This window comes from Pleuronectes platessa, chromosome 12, assembly GCF_947347685.1.
Source record: "Pleuronectes platessa chromosome 12, fPlePla1.1, whole genome shotgun sequence".
Lineage (NCBI taxonomy): Eukaryota > Metazoa > Chordata > Actinopteri > Pleuronectiformes > Pleuronectidae > Pleuronectes > Pleuronectes platessa.
The window spans coordinates 2,058,033-2,078,065 of record NC_070637.1 but is presented as its reverse complement, the minus strand read 5'-3'; the positions used below and the strand labels follow the sequence as shown (position 1 = coordinate 2,078,065).

General features: G+C 41.0%; 3 protein-coding genes across 3 annotated transcripts in view; 1 reads left to right on the top strand and 2 right to left on the bottom strand.

Moving 5' to 3' along the window:
* piezo1 (piezo-type mechanosensitive ion channel component 1) overlaps positions 1–715 on the bottom strand; it is an 89,652-nt gene extending 88,937 nt beyond the window's left edge. Inside the window, exon 1 of the mRNA XM_053436164.1 lies at positions 297–715. Coding sequence (XP_053292139.1) covers positions 297–360 — 64 coding nt within the window. The 5' untranslated portion in view covers positions 361–715. The remainder of the gene's footprint in view (positions 1–296) is intronic.
* A 1,848-nt stretch (positions 716–2,563) lies between these two features.
* On the top strand, positions 2,564–8,214 carry cdt1 (chromatin licensing and DNA replication factor 1). Its single transcript, XM_053435672.1, has 10 exons — positions 2,564–3,136; positions 3,547–3,672; positions 4,673–4,956; positions 5,105–5,299; positions 5,756–5,901; positions 6,069–6,169; positions 6,293–6,481; positions 6,582–6,746; positions 6,932–7,133; positions 7,261–8,214. The coding sequence occupies exons 1-10, from the start codon at positions 2,678–2,680 to the stop codon at positions 7,422–7,424; spliced, it is 2,031 nt and encodes a 676-aa protein (XP_053291647.1). The 5' UTR covers positions 2,564–2,677; the 3' UTR covers positions 7,425–8,214.
* Positions 8,215–8,566: 352 nt separating this feature from the next.
* On the bottom strand, positions 8,567–19,285 carry aprt (adenine phosphoribosyltransferase). The gene is made up of 5 exons (XM_053435682.1): positions 19,124–19,285; positions 17,267–17,370; positions 13,427–13,560; positions 12,086–12,164; positions 8,567–10,764 (listed from the first exon to the last, which is right to left on the bottom strand). Exons 1-5 carry the CDS (start codon positions 19,210–19,212, stop codon positions 10,625–10,627), a joined length of 546 nt encoding a protein of 181 aa, XP_053291657.1. The 5' UTR covers positions 19,213–19,285; the 3' UTR covers positions 8,567–10,624.
* Between the last annotated feature and the right edge of the window lie 748 nt (positions 19,286–20,033).

Genomic DNA, 20,033 nt, shown 5'->3' with positions numbered 1-20,033 from the left:
TTTAGTGAAACCAAAACCAGCTTATGTCAGTCTGTAAGTGCTGGTGTCCTGAGTGGGATCTGCACTCACGTTGTCTCTGCCTCTATCAGATCAGCCACACAAACCAGAGAAACACTGCAGCTGCTGTTTTTACAGTTTTCCCTCCAGCTGTTTCACTAGTTACCACCCAGTGCGTTCACGACGTGCACACATCGCCTCATTGTAGATGGGAGTTGGCCAAAGTGAAACTTTGTTGACTCACATGCTCGCACCAACAGTTTTAAGTTTCAAGGAATCAAAGAGGGTTGGTTAGTTACCTGTTAACAGCGCGATGGGTACCAGGAAGCAGTAGAATAGCCACACAATCACCTGGAGATCCATATCAGTGGAACTAATAATCTCCAACGAGCATCAAGCACACATCAATATCTATCATCGATCACGTCAGCTGAGTCAATCGGCTCCATTCAGGCTTGTTGATTAAATGTGACAAAAGAATGAATATGCCATGAGGTCGATGTGCGCTCATGGTGTCTCGTCAAAAAGACAAAAAAAAACTTCAGAGGACCAAAGTTTCCATTATTCCATTGTGTCGGTGCGGTGAGTGTCTCGGAACTGACCGAGCCGCTCCTCTCTGGAAATGTGAGGGAGAAGACTTCAGTGTGTGTGTTCCCTTACAGGGGCCCAGTGTGTTGTAGGTGGAAAATGTGATTCACAGGCAAGTGAGTGTGAAGGGCGTTCATAGAGGAGCTATTCTCCAGCGAGCAGCTCGGGGAGAGTCACCTCCCTGCTGCTGCTCACAGTCAGTCAGTCAGTCAGTCAGCTGCTCACTGCAGCCATACATATAACTATACTTCACTGCTGCTGTGGTTTTGGTATAAATCTAAAATAATCTCTGATTGTTTAAAGACTGACATCTGTTACAAGAACCCTTCAGTCAGTATTGGTACTAGAAAGTTGTCTAGGACCCCGGTAAGTCGACACTACCTGGCACCAAAAGAAATTGCATTATGTGCTTCAGTGACGCCCCCTAGTGGACAAATAAACTCTGGCGCCTGAGCTTATGGAGGTGATGGTTGGAAAGTTAAAGGAGGGAGTCAACACATTTTTTTAAATTTTAAATGTGCCTTTCATATCAGAAAATGGTGAAGACATTTTAATCTTTTCACACTCTCACACACACTGTTGCCCCGACTACTAATCTTCCAGAGCAGGAGGAAACCTGAGGGAGTTAGATGAAGTGATGATTATCATTGAGTACTGATTAGAATGGGCATATTTCTAAGTTAATGAGGAACTTGTTATTATGTGTCCCAGTAAATCTATCTCACTACGATCAAACTAATGTTGGCTGGGTGTATCAATAATGTATGATAATCTGCTCATATCCTTTGTCATGGGACACATTATTTTCCGACATCAATCCAGGCATGTGTCAATAAGGCGCAGGCAAGGACACAACAGTAGAAAACTGAGTGTGTTGCAATGAAAGGAATATAAAAAATATAATAGCTTGTTGACAGCTTGTTGTCCCTGGAGAGATACCTGCAGTATTCCTGAGCTTAACCATTGATCATAACCTGTGACGTAAGGTGAGGATCGTCAAAAAGGATTAATCATGTTAATTTTGGGCCATTCACTTTCAACCTAAAGCAGTTGGACTAGGATAGAATTAATTTGAATTGTCATGTTAAATTGTAGCACAGCTAATATGTTCCTTCTGTACTGAGTTTTAAATTACCCTAAAAAAAGCTGATTAAATACTCTGTAAGATTTTGAGTGAAATTGAAAAGTGAAATGTCATATCAACAATTGATCATATATTCTCAGTTACAAAGGCGGAATTGAAGAGTTTCTAATGTGCTTTCAGGGCCCAGGCTGTCGTCCTTCCTTCGTGTTTTCACCGCCCCAGCTTTAGAACAATGTCATGCTTTGCTAGAGTTAGTCAACTCTCTCTATAATATTCTGTGATTCTTCAAAATAACCAGTTTAGAGTATAGGGCTCTCTATAATCACATGATGACTGGTAACAGAGGGTATGAAGGGGCTGTGACCCAGTGTTTAAGATAAGCAAATACCCTAATTTTCAAGCCTGATGTAAACAAAGTTGCTGAATCATCCTAGCCAGTGTACAATGAACAGACGATTCCCTTTCAACAACAGATAGCTAATTTATTACACTGTCCATCCTGCCTCACATTCACCTTTGGATGTCAGCCTGTCATATTGTTAGTATGCATAGTATACTGTGGGAATGATGCATGTACTATGCATTCATTGTTCACTTAACATTTATGAAATGTCCAGCAGCTTACTGTAGTTCTTTTCTAACCACAGTGGACCTGATATAGTGTGCTTTTGAATATATATCTATAAATGTTTTATATATCATCTTTATCACTATTCGAGGTCAATCAATGAGAACTAATCAAACCAACACAAGGACAGATGTTTACTGATGTTTAACATGCTACAAATAACTGATCCTTTCATCAACACTTCCCACCCTGTTGCTCACATGAGTCCCGGAAAAGGCGTGGCTTATAGGATTTCGCGCGAAACTTCGTTTCTCTTTCCGGTGGAGTGTGGCTATATCCGGTTTTGTTGAGCTGTTGTTGATGCTCGGTATTTAAATCCCTCCAGGTTGGATTGAGAGCAGAGTTCCACAGTGTGTTATTGTTCCTGTAGCGGCGGCAGCATGTCTCAGGCCCGGGTCACGGACTTCTTCTCCCAGAGAAAGAGCGGCACCGCTTGCCCGGTGAATGCAGCCAAGCCTCGCAGCCGCGGCTCCTGTGCTCTGAACACCGGCGTGACCAGCAAACGCACAAAGTCGGTGGAAAATAAAGAAGCTGTACTCTGTTCGTCCTCTGTCCACGAAGAGTTTGTCCGACTTATCGAAGAGGTAGCGGGGTCGAACGATGAGGAGTCTGCCGGCAGCAACGCCGCTGCGCGACCCCCCTCCAGTCCCCGGACACCGAAGCGGACCTCGGCCGACGCCGAGTTTGACCTCGGGGCTGCGGTGTTTACTGCAACCGCCGATCACAGCACGGCCAAGAAGAAACGACAAGAAGAGGCCGCCCGAGAGTCTGCGGCACCGGAGAGAACCAAGAAGAGGACGGCCAGGAAGAAGTTGGTTCTGCCTCAAGACTCACCACAGGTAAAACCAATTCAGCCTGTGACTCTCCTCCTTGTCTGAGCCCACGTAGCTGTTTCTTTGAAGTCTTTATTGTTGAATTAACACGAAGATGGCAGCCGAAGCACACAGTTCACCTACTTGTGTGAATGTGTACTTTATATGAAGTAGAAAGAAAGCACTTATCCCACACCCTCTGTAATGTCTAATGCATTTCAAGGTTAAAAGTGTTGATACAAGTTACACGTTTTGATGTCTTTACGTGGTACCTGTACACCTACTAAACCTTCGTTTTCAAACCTACACAGTGAGTGATTTATTCATTATGGACAGGTACAATACAATGATTTGTACTATTCATAATTTAAATGTCTACATAAATGAAGATCTGTCAAACGGCTCTACATACTTTTGTGTGTGTTGTGTATTTCAAGACGGCAGCTCAGCCCCGGACCAGTGAGGTGACCCCACTGCCCTCGTCTCCAGCAGCCCCTGTGTCAGGACACAGTGCTGAGAACCACACAGTCAGTGGTGGGAACACTGGGGAACAGACCAGCAAGGTAACATCAAGTTTGTTTGGACTGATGAGTGTGTGTTGTGGAACTATAGGAGAGCCAAGCAGTGTTGTTGCACCATTTTGTGGTTATGCTATATCATTATATTAGAGACTTTCGCCGGGTGACAGGGGAAAATACAAGTATAGCTGAGTGCTGTGTCCAATCCTCTTTAAAGCCAAGTGAGCTTGAACTGGGCAGAGTGCTTTTGAGCATACGTCATGTATCCACCTACATGCGTCTACCATCTAAATCCATTAACATCTGTCTATATGTGGAATGCATATCCTGCAAACTGTTCATCTTATCGTTGTCACACTATTAGTCGTGCAGATGGCCAGCTGTCTCTAACAGTCAATGGTGGTGTGGCAGCATGTTAACAGTTGTGAATCCTGCAGAGGATCTCCTGCTCTGTTCTCACATCAGCTCCTCCCAACCTTCTGCAGACTTTATACTAGGGGTTCAGACGGACAGAGTCTGCTCTCTGGGGGCTCTCAGTCAGATATGTGCGGTCACACAGGAGAAAGTGCAGAGGATCTTATTCCAAGTAGCTTAGGAGCATTAACCCAGGCCAAGAAACGGAAATGCACCAGTCTTGTTACTGAGCCTTTTAAATTACAGAAAAATACTCAGCTACTGACGTCAGATCACGTATGTGTTGCTTAATCTCTTTCTACTGCAGCAAGATATCAATGCACCAAAAAGGCTGGGAATATGTCAACTGCCTCACATTTTGAAGCTTATCTATTTTAAGCGACATGTTCAAATGACATGTTGCTTGTTACTCTGTTTTTTTTCATACTATCGATCAGCCCAATGTGTCTAAACCGCTACATTGACATCTTACTAATTGTTTTTGAACATTTGTTTAGACATTGAACATTAGATCCATTTCTTCCAGGTTTGGCTATGTACAAGGGATTGATTGACAACAATAGAAAGATTATCTAGATGATTATCCTGCAGTCATAGATTCATCAGCATGTCAATACCCTCTTTCTGCCAGGCTCTGTGTAAAGAAGACATTGCTGCCCTCAAGTCTCGCATTCAGAAGATCAAGAAACATGCAGAGAAAATAACCATAACGGCTTCAGTTGCCTCTTCCTCTGGTCCGGCGCCCAGCTGTACGAAACCCACTGACCCCAAAACCTCCACACCCGCCATCTCTGATGCAAAGGCCATTAAGCTCAATGTTACACGAGTCAAACCGCTTGCAGTTAAAGCTCAGAGAAGAAAGGGGGAGAGAGAGGCAGAGGAGAGCAAGCAGAGGGAGACAGTAACCCAGGACAGGTGAGCACATATACAACCATGCAAGATAAAGCATTCAAACAAGGCCAATTTTCATTGTGCAGATGACACATTACATCTTCTCTAATATTGCGTTCTAATGTCTAAATCGAGATCCGAGACCAAAGTGTTTTTGCCTCTCGTCCTCCAGAGCTGAGCAGCCAGCGTTCCAGCGGTACCACACCCTTGCCGAGGCAGCCCCCCCAGGCCTCACCCTGCCATACCAATACAAGGTGCTGGCTGAGATGTTCAGGAGTATGGACACAGTGGTTGCCATGCTGCACAACCGCTGTGAGACGGCAACCTTTGCGAAGGTCAAACAAGGAGTTCAGGATATGATGCACAAGTACGTGGAGGATAAAGAAATGGTCTTGTTGTACTTAATGAGTGTTTCTGTTAACTTAAAATCATTGAACTTAGTCACAACTCACATGATGCAAATAAAAAGGAGGTTTGGATTTTTTAATGGGATATTTTACAATCTATGTACATTTACGAAGGAACAACAGCTTTTGTTGCCGAGGTGGGGTCTTCACCTGAAAAACCCGTTGACTTCACTGATGTTTCTGTGTCCTGTTGTCTGTCAAAGGAAATGTCTGAGATTTTGGAGCAATTAGAAATTGTCAGGGAAGAAAAACTACATTGTTCAGCCATTTTTGAGAACTTGATAAAACAATCTGCTGACATCGGAAATTAAGTCTTTCCACTTAAGTGTCTTCCATGCAGTTGCCATGCCACACACGCCGCAATACTGCTGTTTAAACTCAGAAACTGATGTTTGCCTTCTGTCTTTCTTCTTTAGGAGGTTTGACGAGAGCCACGTTGGTCAGATAAAGATGGTCGTTCCTGAAGTCTACACATTCAGACAAGAGAAGAACATCCCAACCTTCAACAGCAGCATTAAGAAGAGCAGCTACCAGCTCACTGTGGAGCCTGTCGTTCTCTCTGGTTAGACACAGCTTTCAGTCTTTCTCCTGCTCAATATTATGTTCACTTTTTTCATTTATTTGAAGTTATAGCTCATATTTAAATGCAGGTCCTTTTCATTAGTGAACTTTATTGTGTCCACTGCCCTCGTGTTAATTTTGATATATTTGTGCGTGTGTCTTTCTCAGATCAAAATAGAGAGCGTCCTGTCCTGTCAGCCTCTCGTCTCCTGGAGAGAAGACGCACTTTCCACTGGAATCTGGTGGACATTGTCAAACAGCACCACAAGGTCAGCAGCTTCTCCAGTACAGCTTTCATTCAGGCTCCTCAAAGTCTTGTTGTAAAAATTGTGTTGTAAGGGCTAAGTTGGCCGTCCTCACTGACACATGGGGAAATGTTGTGATGTGTGCAGGAGTTCCTGTCTTCGATGGTACCTCCAGTGTCTGTCCCAGAAGACAAACTGACCCGGTGGCACCCACGCTTTAATGTGGACACTGTCCCAGCCATCCAAACAAGCGCTCTGCCTCAGCCTCCTCATACCGAGAAACTAGCCACAGCTCAGGAGGTGCTGGACAAGGCCCGCTCACTCATCACACCCAAGGTATTGTCTACTTTAAGTTGACATATGACAACAGTTGTTATTTTTCCTATTATGGTTCTTTGAGTGGTGGAGAAAATAACTTATCTTGTCCTGTGTTTAGATGGAGAAGGCTCTGGTCTCTCTCTCGCTAAAGACCGAAGATAAAGCTGCAGAGAGTAAAGAGCCCACTCTTTCACAAAACCCAGCAGCCCCCCATACTCAAGCTCCATCTGCAGCAAAGGTCCCAACTGCCCTGAAAGGAGTGTCTCAGTCCCTGCTGGACAGGGTAGGTGGAAGAGTAGACCAGTTGTCATGGGGATCAGGTTTTTATTTATTACTACTGGGATGGAATTGGCTGTGCTGTAGGGGTATTATTAGAATGGTTGAATCAGCCTTGGCCACATATCAGAAATCTTTATTGTGGTTTGTCATACTGTTGCTTTGTCTGAATTATTTTTGGGTGCTTTTTAGATTCGAGCAAAGGAGTCCCAGAAACTCCAAGCGACCATGACCCGAAACCCTTCTCAGGAGGAGCGTCTGGTGATGATTTCACGGCTTAGGGAGCTGGCAAGGATTCTGCGGACAGTTTTCGTTGCAGAGAAGAAACCGGCTTTAATAATGGAAGTGGCATGTAACAGGATGGTGGCCAGCTACAGGTCAGCTCTCAGCACAGGTGGGTTCAAACAAAGGAGGTAACAGTAGAGTTGGATATGAGATTTAGCTGTAGCTCATACAAATGTTGTTGGAAATTAATTGTTGAAAAAATTATCTGATTGGCTGCTGCTGCTCCTCTCTAACAGGTGAAATGGAGAAGCATATTCGTCTGCTGGCAGAAGTTGCTGCTGATTGGCTGACTATCCATCCAATCAGGAAGGACTTCTACCTGAAGTTGAACAAGAGCATGGAGATAAGCGTGGTTCTGGACCAACTGAGCAGACGACTGAGTGAGGAGGAGAGACTCTGATAGACTTCCGATTCAGGTGTTGCAAGCAAACAATTTCATGTGCCATAGGGTATTTTCCATCAAGCATTACAGGTCTGTGATTAACATGTTTAGCACAGTATGTTTTGTGCTGAATCCTGTTTTATGCTGTTGGTATAAAAACAGTCAGAATACTCTATGATGGTACCTCCAGGGTCTGTCCCAGAAGACCCCAGTGCTTCCCCAATTTCCTGGAGCCACACTGGAAGGCCTGACGTGGTCTTTGTATTCCCTATATGCTCCTGTGTTGTAAACAGGTCGTTTTAACCACCCTTGTGTTTTTTTGTTTAGGTTTTTTTTCTTGATGAAAGTGTTATATCAATGCCCACTGATCTGTGCCCATTCTTTGTTGGAATCAGTTTTCTAAAATAAACCAGAGTGTTTACATTTTTAAATTGCTGTTTGATAATGTTTAAACAATACAATTTGTCAAAGCTGTACTGTCTTCAATAATTTTTCATGAACGCAATTAATTAAATAGAACGGTCTGTAAAACAAAGTCAAATTTACATCATCTGGTTAATTTCTGTTAAAAGTTCAGGTACGTTTACATGGGTGATGGTAAATTTTAACTTTATAGAATCCCATCAAAACTGTTGACACCATCACATCACTGGAAAACCAAAGCCAGCATTCAATAGGAAGTGACAAATGTGACCAATTAAGAGCAGCAGATAATTTGACTGGCCCAATGCTAACCTGCTGCTGTGGCCTGGACAGTTGTTTTGTTACCCTTCTCACCAGGAATAAAAACAAGTCTTCTGAGGTTTAAGATGGAGTTTGAAACGTGTAAATAAAGACCCACCTAGTACTGTGCAAAGATTAAACAGCTACAGCGTGCGTTGAAGGCTTTTTATCTGGGTTTTCCATGGCCTACTTCTGAGATATCTGAATGGTGCTACTACATCAAAAAGGAAATATTTCACTGACATTCGAATTTTAACTGTTGTAATCACACATGCAGTAGGTGCCAATATCAATACAATCAGCAACCATTCATGAGAACTTTGAAATGAGGTCAACAGTTTCCATTCACCAAGTGATGAGCATTGTCGTGCAGATGGTAAGAATGGAGGCATCAGAAGAAGCTCTGTTATATCTGAGAAAATGACCAATAATGTGAGTGATGTCATCAGAGCTCAACATTTATAACAGAAAGCTGTTTCAAATAGGGTCTAATGAACAGACATGATTATGTAACAATAGTCCAGGAGGCTAGAGCAGACAACAAAACGAAAGGTGGCACCAGACAAAGGTCCATTAGAAGACACATCTGGAGAAGATACAGTTAAGTAGTATACATAATAAATATACAGACACCTTTCAGTAACATAAACTTCACAAATTTGCTTTGTCGGTATGACACTTTTTGGAATAGCGGTATTGTAACCTTTTATAATTTTCTTTTTATTGATTTAGAGCTGAGAGAACAAGGACTGAGGCTCTACAGCAGAAACCGAGGGTTAAATGAATAAATTAAAATATAAACACACACAATACCTATGTATGCATGTAGATGTAGGGTTAACTCATACCTCAAATCGAAAGGAAGGGCTAGGTTGTAACAGTCTTTCACAGGTGGAGATTTTCGCCATTTCCTCAAACCAATCATTCACTGATATATTTCCTTTAGTATTGCAATGGTGTAGCTCAATCCTAGATCCAGTGACAAGTGCTATTCTTTATAATGATATCTCAGGGTTCCCACGCTTGCCTCGAAAAAAAATTCCGTGCTACCTCCTGATTTTCCAGGTACCATATTAAAGCTCGGCAGTTTGATCAGTCTTCCCCATCTGCATTCTGAAATGTCCTTGGGCAAGATACTGAACCCCAAATTGTCCCTTGTCGAAAATGTACGTGAATGGAAAACCAAAATTTTAAAACAAGTAATTAATTTGTTCTTCGTTTTATTGGATATTTTGCTCGGATCAAAAGTAGGAAAATAAGACTCCTCATGAGCCGAACTTGATTTTTATATATAATTTGTATGATAAATGTCTTTTCCGCTTAAGGTCATGCTTAACACAATGGGCATGGTCTACTAAAGGTTTGCACGTGTAACAACACACATGGATGAATTGCCACCAAACTTGGTGGGAATATTATTAAATATCATGGTCAAAAACAATCTGGTCCAAAAACATGTTTCTAATAAATCTAATCTAATAAAGCAAAAAAGAGAAAGCTGGTATTGATCAGAAAATGTATCCCCATCATATGTACAAGTGTTGTCACGAAGAAGTCACAATGAAGTCAGAAAATGACACCATTCAGTTCACAAACAAATTTTAACGGCCATCTCTACATCCAATAATACTACAGTCATAAGCCAAAACTTGTTTTGATTCTAAATAATTTATGATCGTATGGCAGGAATGACATTTTCATGTCAGCATAATACTGCATTCACCTTTGCACATGCAGGGTAAGCAATACAACTCCTTTGCTTTTCATTATTAATTTTATTCTGTCACGGAATAAATCCATTGGTGATGCAAAGAGAAAAGGACAAAGCTGAACACATGAAAGGTGCAACAGAAGAGAGAATGGTGGTCATAGGTCAACTATCAGCACACGATGGATTTAAATAGAGCATCCTGATCAACAATCTGAGATATTTTTATTTGCCCTCAACTTTCCTTTAGCTTTTACCTGAATTGAAATGGGCCATTTTTCTTTGATAAAATAATTCAATATACTGGAATAATTGTCAGTGCTGAACTCATGTCCAGCAAATACACGCTCGTTGCACAAACATTAAGATGTAGAGACTTTTAAGTCTTTAAATTATCCACAAGCGTTAACCTGTGGTCATTTAATATGCCACAGTAAATGGTATACCTTTCTATCAGTCCCTCCCTCCATCTATAACTGCTTCTTCCAGTTTTGGCACACGGGGGAACAGGGCATGATCCCAGAGGGGAACCGAAAAATTGAAGACATTCCAAGACACCTGAAGGAACCATGGAAACCAATTTGTCTCCTTGTCACCTTTGTCATCCCCAAAGCATGCATGATATATCTCTGACGAAAATAGAAAACCAAATATGGTTGAAGTTAAAACTCTAAAAAAATTGAGCGGAAGTGCAGTTGCTGTTTCTGGTTTTACTAGAGCAGACACAGTCACCTACTGGTTGTAAAACTGTGTCTTTCCTGTTTCCAGTGCGGCGGCTGAAGTGTCCTCAGTACTGAACCACGGAGAACACACTGTGGGGTTTGAGCTTGTCAATGCCGTTGAGCTCTTTGAGCTCGATGACCACCATGCAGCCCACAATTTCAGCCTCCTGCTTCCTCATCAGCTGAATGGCTGCATACATTGTCCCTGCGACACACACACAGAAATAAAAACAAACAGCTTTTTAAATGACTTGACATCACTCAGCCAATGTTCTTCCATGATCCTAAAACATTCTGGTCAGGCTGAAAGTGGGGGGGGAAACATTCTGGTGTCATCTTCAGCATGATTCAATTCTTGGAGGTCCAACCCCACACAACTGTAATCCACACATTAGAGTTCCTACTGCTGCTCGGTAGATTGAACTTTATTTCACACTGCTTTTACCCAGACTGAACTGGGTAAATGCAACCGCATTATTAAATACACGATATGTACTTCTCTGCTTGTAGGCGTCTCTCAGGTGATTTCTTAAAGTAAAGTGGGATCATCGGACTAAGGGCTCAATAAATTGGTTGCCATTAATAACTCTCTGAAGCAAAGAGTTACGAATGTGTTAAATTTGTCCATTATACCAGGGTCTTTAGCAATACTATTTTAGCTACTTCCCATTGCTCGTGAAAAATTCCCATCTCTGTGCCAATGATTTAATCTCTCTGAGGTTGTTTTCACGAAATCGCAAAAGATGTAATTGAATACATTATTATTTTACGTTTAATTTACAGATGGTTGATACCTTTGTCATAAGAAAGACGAATCAGGAAATGACTATGAACTGGATGTCGGATAAATCATGCAAAAGTCAAGGTGTCCTTTTATTAATGACATCAATGTCGAAGGAATCACTCTATATCTGAAAATACAGATGTTAAACTGCATTGACCCTAAATACAAGCTTCTTCTTCTCCTTGATAAACTCCAGCTCACTCAACCTCATTGTGGCTGCTCTCTGGAGAATCTACCTGCAGCTGAAATCTTCCATTTCTTCAACTCTCTCCTGCAGAGCAGAGATCTGCCCCTGGTAAAACGTGTTACCCACAACAGAAACATTTTCAGAACCTTACATATTAATTTTGCTGTGGAAAGCCCTGTGCTTTTGTGTAGCCCACAATGACAGAGGTGTCGGCCCTTCTCACTCGTCTTTCCAAGTTGACGTCTTTGTCAGTGTACAAATGTATAGCTCCTCCTTTTCATCCTGTGATATTTATATTCTTTTTTTCCGTTTTGCAGCTTTTGCGTGGTAGAAATCAATCAACACGCCTACTTTTTTGGACAGTTTGTAGATATTTTACTAGGGGGCTGACAGAAAAAGTTTCAGAAGATGTCTATGGTACCAGAATTTAACATACAGTCCCTCCAGATAATTTCAGGCCAATGTTCATCCATTCTCACAGTTTTGTGTTTAATTTATAGAAATATTCATATTCAGATTGTACGTAGTGTCAGAGCAGATATAATCAGAGAATACCTCCAGTTGCTAGAAGGTCATCAATGAGCAGAACCTTCTGTCCTGGAGCCACTGCATCCACCTGAACCTCTGCCTCTGCCTGGAGGAACACAAGTTCAACTTTAAGAAAAATGTGGGGAAGCAGCAACACACTGAAGGAACGATTCAACAGCACAGACTGAGGCAACAATGAAAGAAGAAATATACAGAGAATTACTTGCCCTAACAATGTACATGACCGCTGACTGGAAAGAGACTGAACAATGCTGAGTGGTTTTAGGACATAGTGATGAAACAGTTGTTAATTTAATGCTTGATGCCAGATTTTCTGCCTTCAGGTGTCCTTTCTCATTTACACCACATTTCTCCTCCATGGCTCCAGTAGGAGGAATGCTCAAGGTTTGAGACAAATTGTGATTTGTGAATATGGGCTATACAAATAAGATTCGATCGATTGATTGATTGATCGATCGATCGATCAATCGATTGCCTTCAACCTTAAGAAATACATTACTGTTAAAACTGCCATGTGAGTTATTCAACCTCTTTATAATATTGCTCATTTTAAAACCTGCTTCAACTTATGTTGGATTAAGAAGTGGTTCACCCAGAGATGTGGGTGTTGTGTTGCAGCCATGGTAAAGACTCAGGAGCTTTCACAAAAGCTCAGCGAAGATATTTTCTAATCATCTCAAAAAACAAATGTTATATGAAGATTTCCAAGACCTTGATCTGTCTTGGAAACACCATTGGAAGGATTTTACTGAAGTTTAAAACAAACCTGCCTGGCTATGTGATAATGCCCAAAATTAGCCATCTCATCAGGAAAACATAAAGAAAACCAGGTGTAGGTGTAAAACATTCACTGGCATCATGGTCATATCAAGCCATTTTACAGAGGAATGTTATGTGATACTCATTGGTTATCACTGTATTCTCCAGGAAGTAGATGATCCTAAGCACTTTTAAGTGAGCCATAGCATGTTTAAGGAATCATATCAGGAACTTCCTAGAGGGGTCCACTATCTCTGGATTTAAAGCCCATAAAAAAAATCTTCAGTGGGATTTGAAGAAAGCAGTTACAGCCATGAAACAGAAGCTTTCAAACAAGAAGATGGGCAAAGATTCCAATAAAAACAATAGTCAGAACTTAGGTTTCCACAGCAAAAGGAGGCTCTACTTAATCCTGAGGCTCTGGAGAACACACTGTGAGGATAGAGCATATTGAAAAGAACTTGCCAAAAGAACTTGCCAAAAGAACTAGTAATTTCGGCCGACCCACTTCACTTTGAAACTGGTACAGCAAGTGTTGCAAATATTTATGTTTGTTTAAATGCTTAGCATGTGTGTTGTGTTCTTTACCTTGCCATACTCCAAATCATACGCCACAGATGAAGTGACTCCGGGCAGTTTGCCTGTCTTTCTGATCGGGACGAAGCCAACACCCAGCCGCTGGGCGAGCAGTGGCCCAAACAGGAAACCACGTGCATCTAAACCTGCACACACACACACAGACAACAAAAAGAAAGGTGGCACCAGACAAAGGTCCATTAGAAAGACACATCTGGAGAAGATACAGTTAAGTAGTATACATAATAAATATACAGACACCTTTCAGTAACATAAACTTCACAAATTTGCTTTGTCAGTATGACACTTTTTGGAATAGCGGTATTGTAACCTTTTATAATTTTCTTTTTATTGATTTAGAGCTGAGAGAACAAGGACTGAGGCTCTACAGCAGAAACCGAGGGTTAAATGAATAAATTAAAATATAAACACACATACAATACCTATGTATGCATGTAGATGTAGGGTTAACTCATACCTCAAATCAAAAGGAAGGGCTAGGTTGTAACAGTCTTTCACAGGTGGAGATTTTCGCCATTTCCTCAAACCAATCATTCACTGATATATTTCCTTTAGTATTGCAATGGTGTAGCTCAATCCTAGATCCAGTGACAAGTGCTATTCTTTATAATGATATCTCAGGGTTCCCACGCTTGCCTTGAAAAAAAATTCCGTGCTACGTCCTGATTTTCCAGGTACCATATTAAGTAATGATCTATAGGCCCCTGAAGCTTTCCGCGCCCCCCTCCCCTCACAAACACAACCCCCTAGGACACCTGACTACTAACTTGATTTAAAAGATGTGCCAGTCAAGTCTACATTGTAAATGCTTAGAGATTATGTCTTATTGATATATCAATGCATGAAATAATGCAACAATCTGTAGATGAACAACAATTTATTGAACGGGAACTTTGAGACACATGAGCACTGGGATTGATATTTGTTCTCTCTTCCACTCCTCTCCTATCTTATCCTGTCCTCTTCTCTCCACACCTCCCCTCTCGTATCCGCTCCTGTCTTCTCTTCCTACTCTTCTCAACTCCTCTCCACTCTTCTCCCGTTTCCTCTGTCATCCTCTACTCTTGTATCCTCCTCTTTCATCTTCTCCCCTCTTCTCTTCCTCATCCTGAATCTACAGCGTGTCATTGTCACTCACTCCTGTAATGCATCACACATTTGAGAGTATGAGTCTTACGTAGAAGAGGTAGTATGCCTACCCTTACTCTGTAAAAGCTTTTGTAAATCAAACTAATGAACCTAAAAGGAAAATTATAAGGCTGGTTCCCCTGTGGTTCCTCAGTACAGCAACCTCAAAAATGTCTCACCCCAAATGTTCCTATTTAGTAGTATCATTTTTTTAAAGAAAAAACGAAAAATCACAAAATAGCTAAAACTAGATATAAGAATGAATGTTACAAAATTGATCAAGACTAGACTGGTCATGTCAACTAGTATAGAAGTAATGTCACAGCCTAATGTGAAAATGTATTGGTAGTTAGCTAGCAACGCAAGCTAGCCAACACTAGCTAGTTAGTTAGCAAGCTGAATGTTGGCTAGCAAAATTGCACTGCATGTGCTTGCTAACCATCATTAATGAATCCAAATTCAAAACAAACTCCCCTAAATGTGGTGAATAACACAGTTTTAGGAAAAGTCAGTGAGTGAAATACATATGGGGATCAAACATATTTCTAGTATTTTAAAAGCAAGGTAAAAATTACGTCAACAATTCTAGTGTAAGCTGAAGCTAGCAAGTTGCAGCTTGCTAGCTAGCAAGATTGCACAGGTTACTAACTAACGTTGATAAACCCAGGTTTATCACACAGTTGAAACACAGCTTCTTACATTTGAGGATAAACTTGCATAAGAAGTTTCACTGTAGATAGGGTTAGGGTTAGGGCTCCCGTGTTGGCTGGGAAATGCATGTATTTGACCCTTCTATTGAGATCGCGAGTAATGTTTCTCGGTTATTATTCCCGAAGTCCACCAATCCGAAACTATAATTTTAAAGTCCATATCACCAGGTTGCCTCATCAAATTCCAACATCCAATACACCAGATAGGATGCCAAGAGCATGTTCTACAACATGGGATCATCCATTTCTATCTACAGTAAGAGCTGTTCACATGTAAAGGGTTTTTATAAACTTATCTTAATTCTGTGCTCAATAGTTTCATTTTATTACTATTTTACACATCATCCAATACAATTTTCCAGGATAACTGTTTCAATTTCCATGTAAGTGTTCACTTTTGCTCAGTTTCCATTACTTTTCCAAACCTGGAAAATGAAAAAATAAATTCCATGTTGTCCATGGTTTCCAGGTACCGTGGGAACCCTGATTATCTGACAAGTCAAGACCCATGAAATTGCTCTCTGAAAGGTCAACAAAAATGTTGAAAAACACACTGGGAGAAAGTTAAAAAAAAAAACTTGGATCCACCCAAATATTTTATGGGTCCTTCGAAAATATCAGTTGCATAGTGTTTTGCATAATCCTGCTCTCAAACAAAGCTACTGCCATGGCCCAACAGTTTCTTTATGAAACCACAGTAAGATTCACTAACTGCACAACATTTCAAAAACTAATATCAGTCCCCTAAACAGGCCAGATTTTCTTCCATCAAGATCAAAAAACTAAAAATCCTACATCGGCCCCCTTATCTGCATCTGCACCCAAACTTATTTTCTTTCATATCCCATATCACATTTTTTCAACCAATGTTTTGTGGCAATCTGTCCAAGACATTTGCTTAATTCTGCATACTAAGAGACATGACAAACAAACAAACATATTCTCCTTACTGAAGGTAATAAATATGAAAATGTGTCTCCACCTATGGGGCGGTGGACCCATCTGCCTTGCGCTCCCATAATTCAGGCCTACCTGTTGTCCCAAAAGTCTCTAAATGTAGAGTATGAGCCAATTTATCGTGCTGGCATATAAATTGTGGATAGTGGAGGTGGACCACGATCGAGTGGCGATCATGATGATGCATTGTGAATTATGGCGGCATCTGATCGTGATATCTATTGCACTTTGGTCAGTCCTGGGAGAGGGATCCCTCATATTTGGCTCTCTCTGAGGTTTCTACGTTATTTTTTTGGACTCTTGTTGAGGGTTAAGGGCAGAAGATGTCACACCTTGTTAAGCCCTGTAAGACAAATTGTGATTTGTGAATATGGGCTGTACAAATAACCTATAATTGATTGACTGATAAGTGGCATACATTGTGCACTTGGTATAACAAGATATCTTACAAAAAGTATCCACTAGCCACATGAGATGAGGCTGAGTTTATAGTATGTCAAATGCATACATATTTAGTTAAGCCCATTGAGATGCAAACATTCATTATCTTCTTTAGCAGGCGCAGCACAAACTAAAGTTTCTATTACCAAGGGAGAACAGTAAAGGGCAGGGCAGTAGTGCTTCTTCTCCCCAGATAAGAGACTAGGGCAGAGGCCAGGCCTGAGAGGGGTCGTTGTATAAAACTGTACTACCCCAGCCTCAAATCGTAGAGCCACAGTCAAACATGTCATGTAAACAGTGATCATTTGACAGTATCACTGCGTTTTTCTGAGTGAAATTATACAGTTTTTACTAAGTAAAATAAGTAAGTTTGCCTAAGCCTATTATTAGAAGAAAGCTGACCTGTTGTGCAAGCAACTTGGTTTATATGGGTAATTAACAGAACTACATTCTCAAGGAGTGTTGATAGATACTTTTTTAAGGGGCTGTTACCATTCTGCAAGCTTGTATTTGCTATTTTACTAACTACTTAACAGTATAAATTAAGTACAATGATATTAAATTAATTAAAAGAGGTACTGCTTTGTTTTCTTACCTACGATTAAATCAACCCGTTTGTAATTGTTCCTCACGTGTTCTTCAAACAGGTCGGTCACTGCTGTCAGAGCAGCTGGATCCTTCAGAAGGGGACAGATGTCTCTGCAGGACACACACAACATACATCAGCATCCAGTCATATCAAATAGATATCAATGTAATGCATTTCTTGGGGAGTTGTTTGTGAACATGAACGTATTCTTCCAGTAGCACAACTACAGTCATTACAAACATACAATGATGTCATCGTGTTTCATTTACAATATCAGTGGAGATGGAGCAGATGAGCACCACTATTATTTAACATATATTGACACAAAGCTGAGGGAGTCATCTTTCCATAACAAAGCAGTGTAGTGTAGCCTATGTGCAGCTCTGCAAAATGTCAGACTTCTCTAAAACCTGCTGAAGTGGATGACCAGGCGTCGGCAACCCGCGACTCTGGAGCCACATGCAGCTCTTCAGCCCCTCTGCAGTGGCTCCATGTACAGTGTTGTGCATGAACAATTATATTTTTCATGAACAATAAACTGAACGAATCAGTTATCATATGATGACCGTGAAGGTCAGTGACGTTCACTCCAGCGAAAGTGAACGTCACTCACTTCCATTTTTAAAATCATCATTGTATCAGGCCATCATGTGAAATACCAGGAGCGATAGACAGTGTGTGTGTGTGTGTGTGTGTGTGTGTGTGTGTGTGTGTGTGTGTGTGTGTTTGCTCCCAGTCAGCGCGTACACAAACAGGCCCAGAGGCTCAAAGCGACACACGGGGTGAGACCAGAGCTCGTTCACGTGAAGCAGTGACTTTGTAGAAGAACATTGGAAACAGTCAAAACACAGAGTTTCTCTGGTCACAGCTGCCCAGAGTAGAAACTGCAGTTGGTTTGTACCGAGCTGTAGTTTCTGTGTCCTCCTCCACCTGGCTCTCACTTGAACTAATAAAAACTCATCACTAGTCATCAGGACCTGATCAGTAAATGCAGTAACTTAGTGTTGTTGATTGCATTGTTTCTGAGGCTGCATTTAAACATCATGAAAATGACCCCAGTCAGCAATTTGTACTCAGTACAACTGGAACAAATGAACGTGAATTAGTTAAATTTTTGGAAACGTGAACTTAGTTAAAAATGGTAAAATATATACCATGAACGTGAACTAGTTTATTTTCATCTGCATGAACTGAACTTTGAAGTCGTTCATTTTAAGTGAGAACTGGAACAACACTTGAGTTAAAGTATAAAAATAACTTTGTAAGCTGTGCTATCAAATATGTTTTGTGGTTCCAGACAAATTTTATTTGGTAGAAGAGGGGCCAAAATGGCTCTTCTGATAGTAAAGGTTACCGACCCCTGGGCTGGACTGTGGAGTTTGATTCTTGACTCCTGTTAAACTCTTAAAAAACTGTAAACTTTAGCGGAGTCGCCACATTCACACATCTCTGCAGAAAAGTAAAGTGTAAATAATTACGAAAAGTCAGCTTATAAGAATATTGAACAGTGTTAAGCATCTGAGCTTGATGGTTGACGGATCTGAACCAACTTGCACAAACCGAATCCACTAAACATGCCTGAATTGTTTTTGTAATCAAGATCCATGAATTGTTCTCTGAGAAATCGAGGATAAAGGCACTTAAAACTGTCTACATAGTGGACCTTGTGCAAACAAATTCATATCATAGCACTTTCTTTCTTTAATACTACACAGTGGGCTTTTCTCTTGCAGATCAGCTGACCTACATGTGCAGCTCCTACACCGGCTGAGAGCGAGGGAGGCGGGGAGCTTCACAGCAGCTGCAGCCGCGGACAGGACGGTGACACACGGCGCGAATGTGGATCAGGGATGAGTCGCTCACCTGAACAGGATGCCTTTCTTCGGAAAGTCTGGAAAAGCTCGGATGAGTTTGTAAACCAGCTGCACTTTGGTTTCTGAGGATTCTGCCATGATTCTCCACTACTGCTGGTGCTGCTTCTTCACTGAAGTTCAGGCCAGCAGCTTGCAAACAACAAAGTGGCGCTACACTACCACCAACTGGTCTGGAGTGTGAATCAAACCCTCTGAAAATGAAAATACTCAAAAGAAAAGACCAAATCTCTTCTCAATCAAACGAGACTGAAATATAATTCCACAACAGTCACCTCTTGAGTTATTTTGTAGGATATCCATTAACCAAAGGATAATATGTTTTAGTTCAGGTGTCTTCAGTATCTAATAAACAATGGAAATAGTAAGGTGAAAATAGCTTTATAAATTGGAAAGATGTATTCATTTTTTTCATGCATAACACAATTTCGTTTCTATGTACCAACATAAAAAGGCCTCACTATAAGACCTCTATATCCCCTCTACTCTCAACATAATAACATAACTATTTGTAAACAAAAATATTTAAAAAAATGAATATCAAGTACCAGTCATATTAGATTTTGTATATAACTTCTCTGCTTGAAAGAACTTCTCTGGTAGACCTGAAAAGCTTTGAGTACTACAGGCACAAGCAGAAGGCATGTCTAGTTTGGTATTGCCTGCATTCTCACTTTATGTTGACTCAGACATGTGCATCCATTGATTCTCTCCCATTTAACTTCAATAGGATAAACAAAGCAGAGTATTTTAAACGAAACATGTATTTAAAGAAACACTGAAGAGAGGTTTAAGGCATTAGGTTCCTAATTCCTAATAATAATTTGAAACAATCTGTTTGTTTTGTTTGGAAACCAATCCACACCCATTAAGAATGGATTGACAAGGATGAAATATTTGTG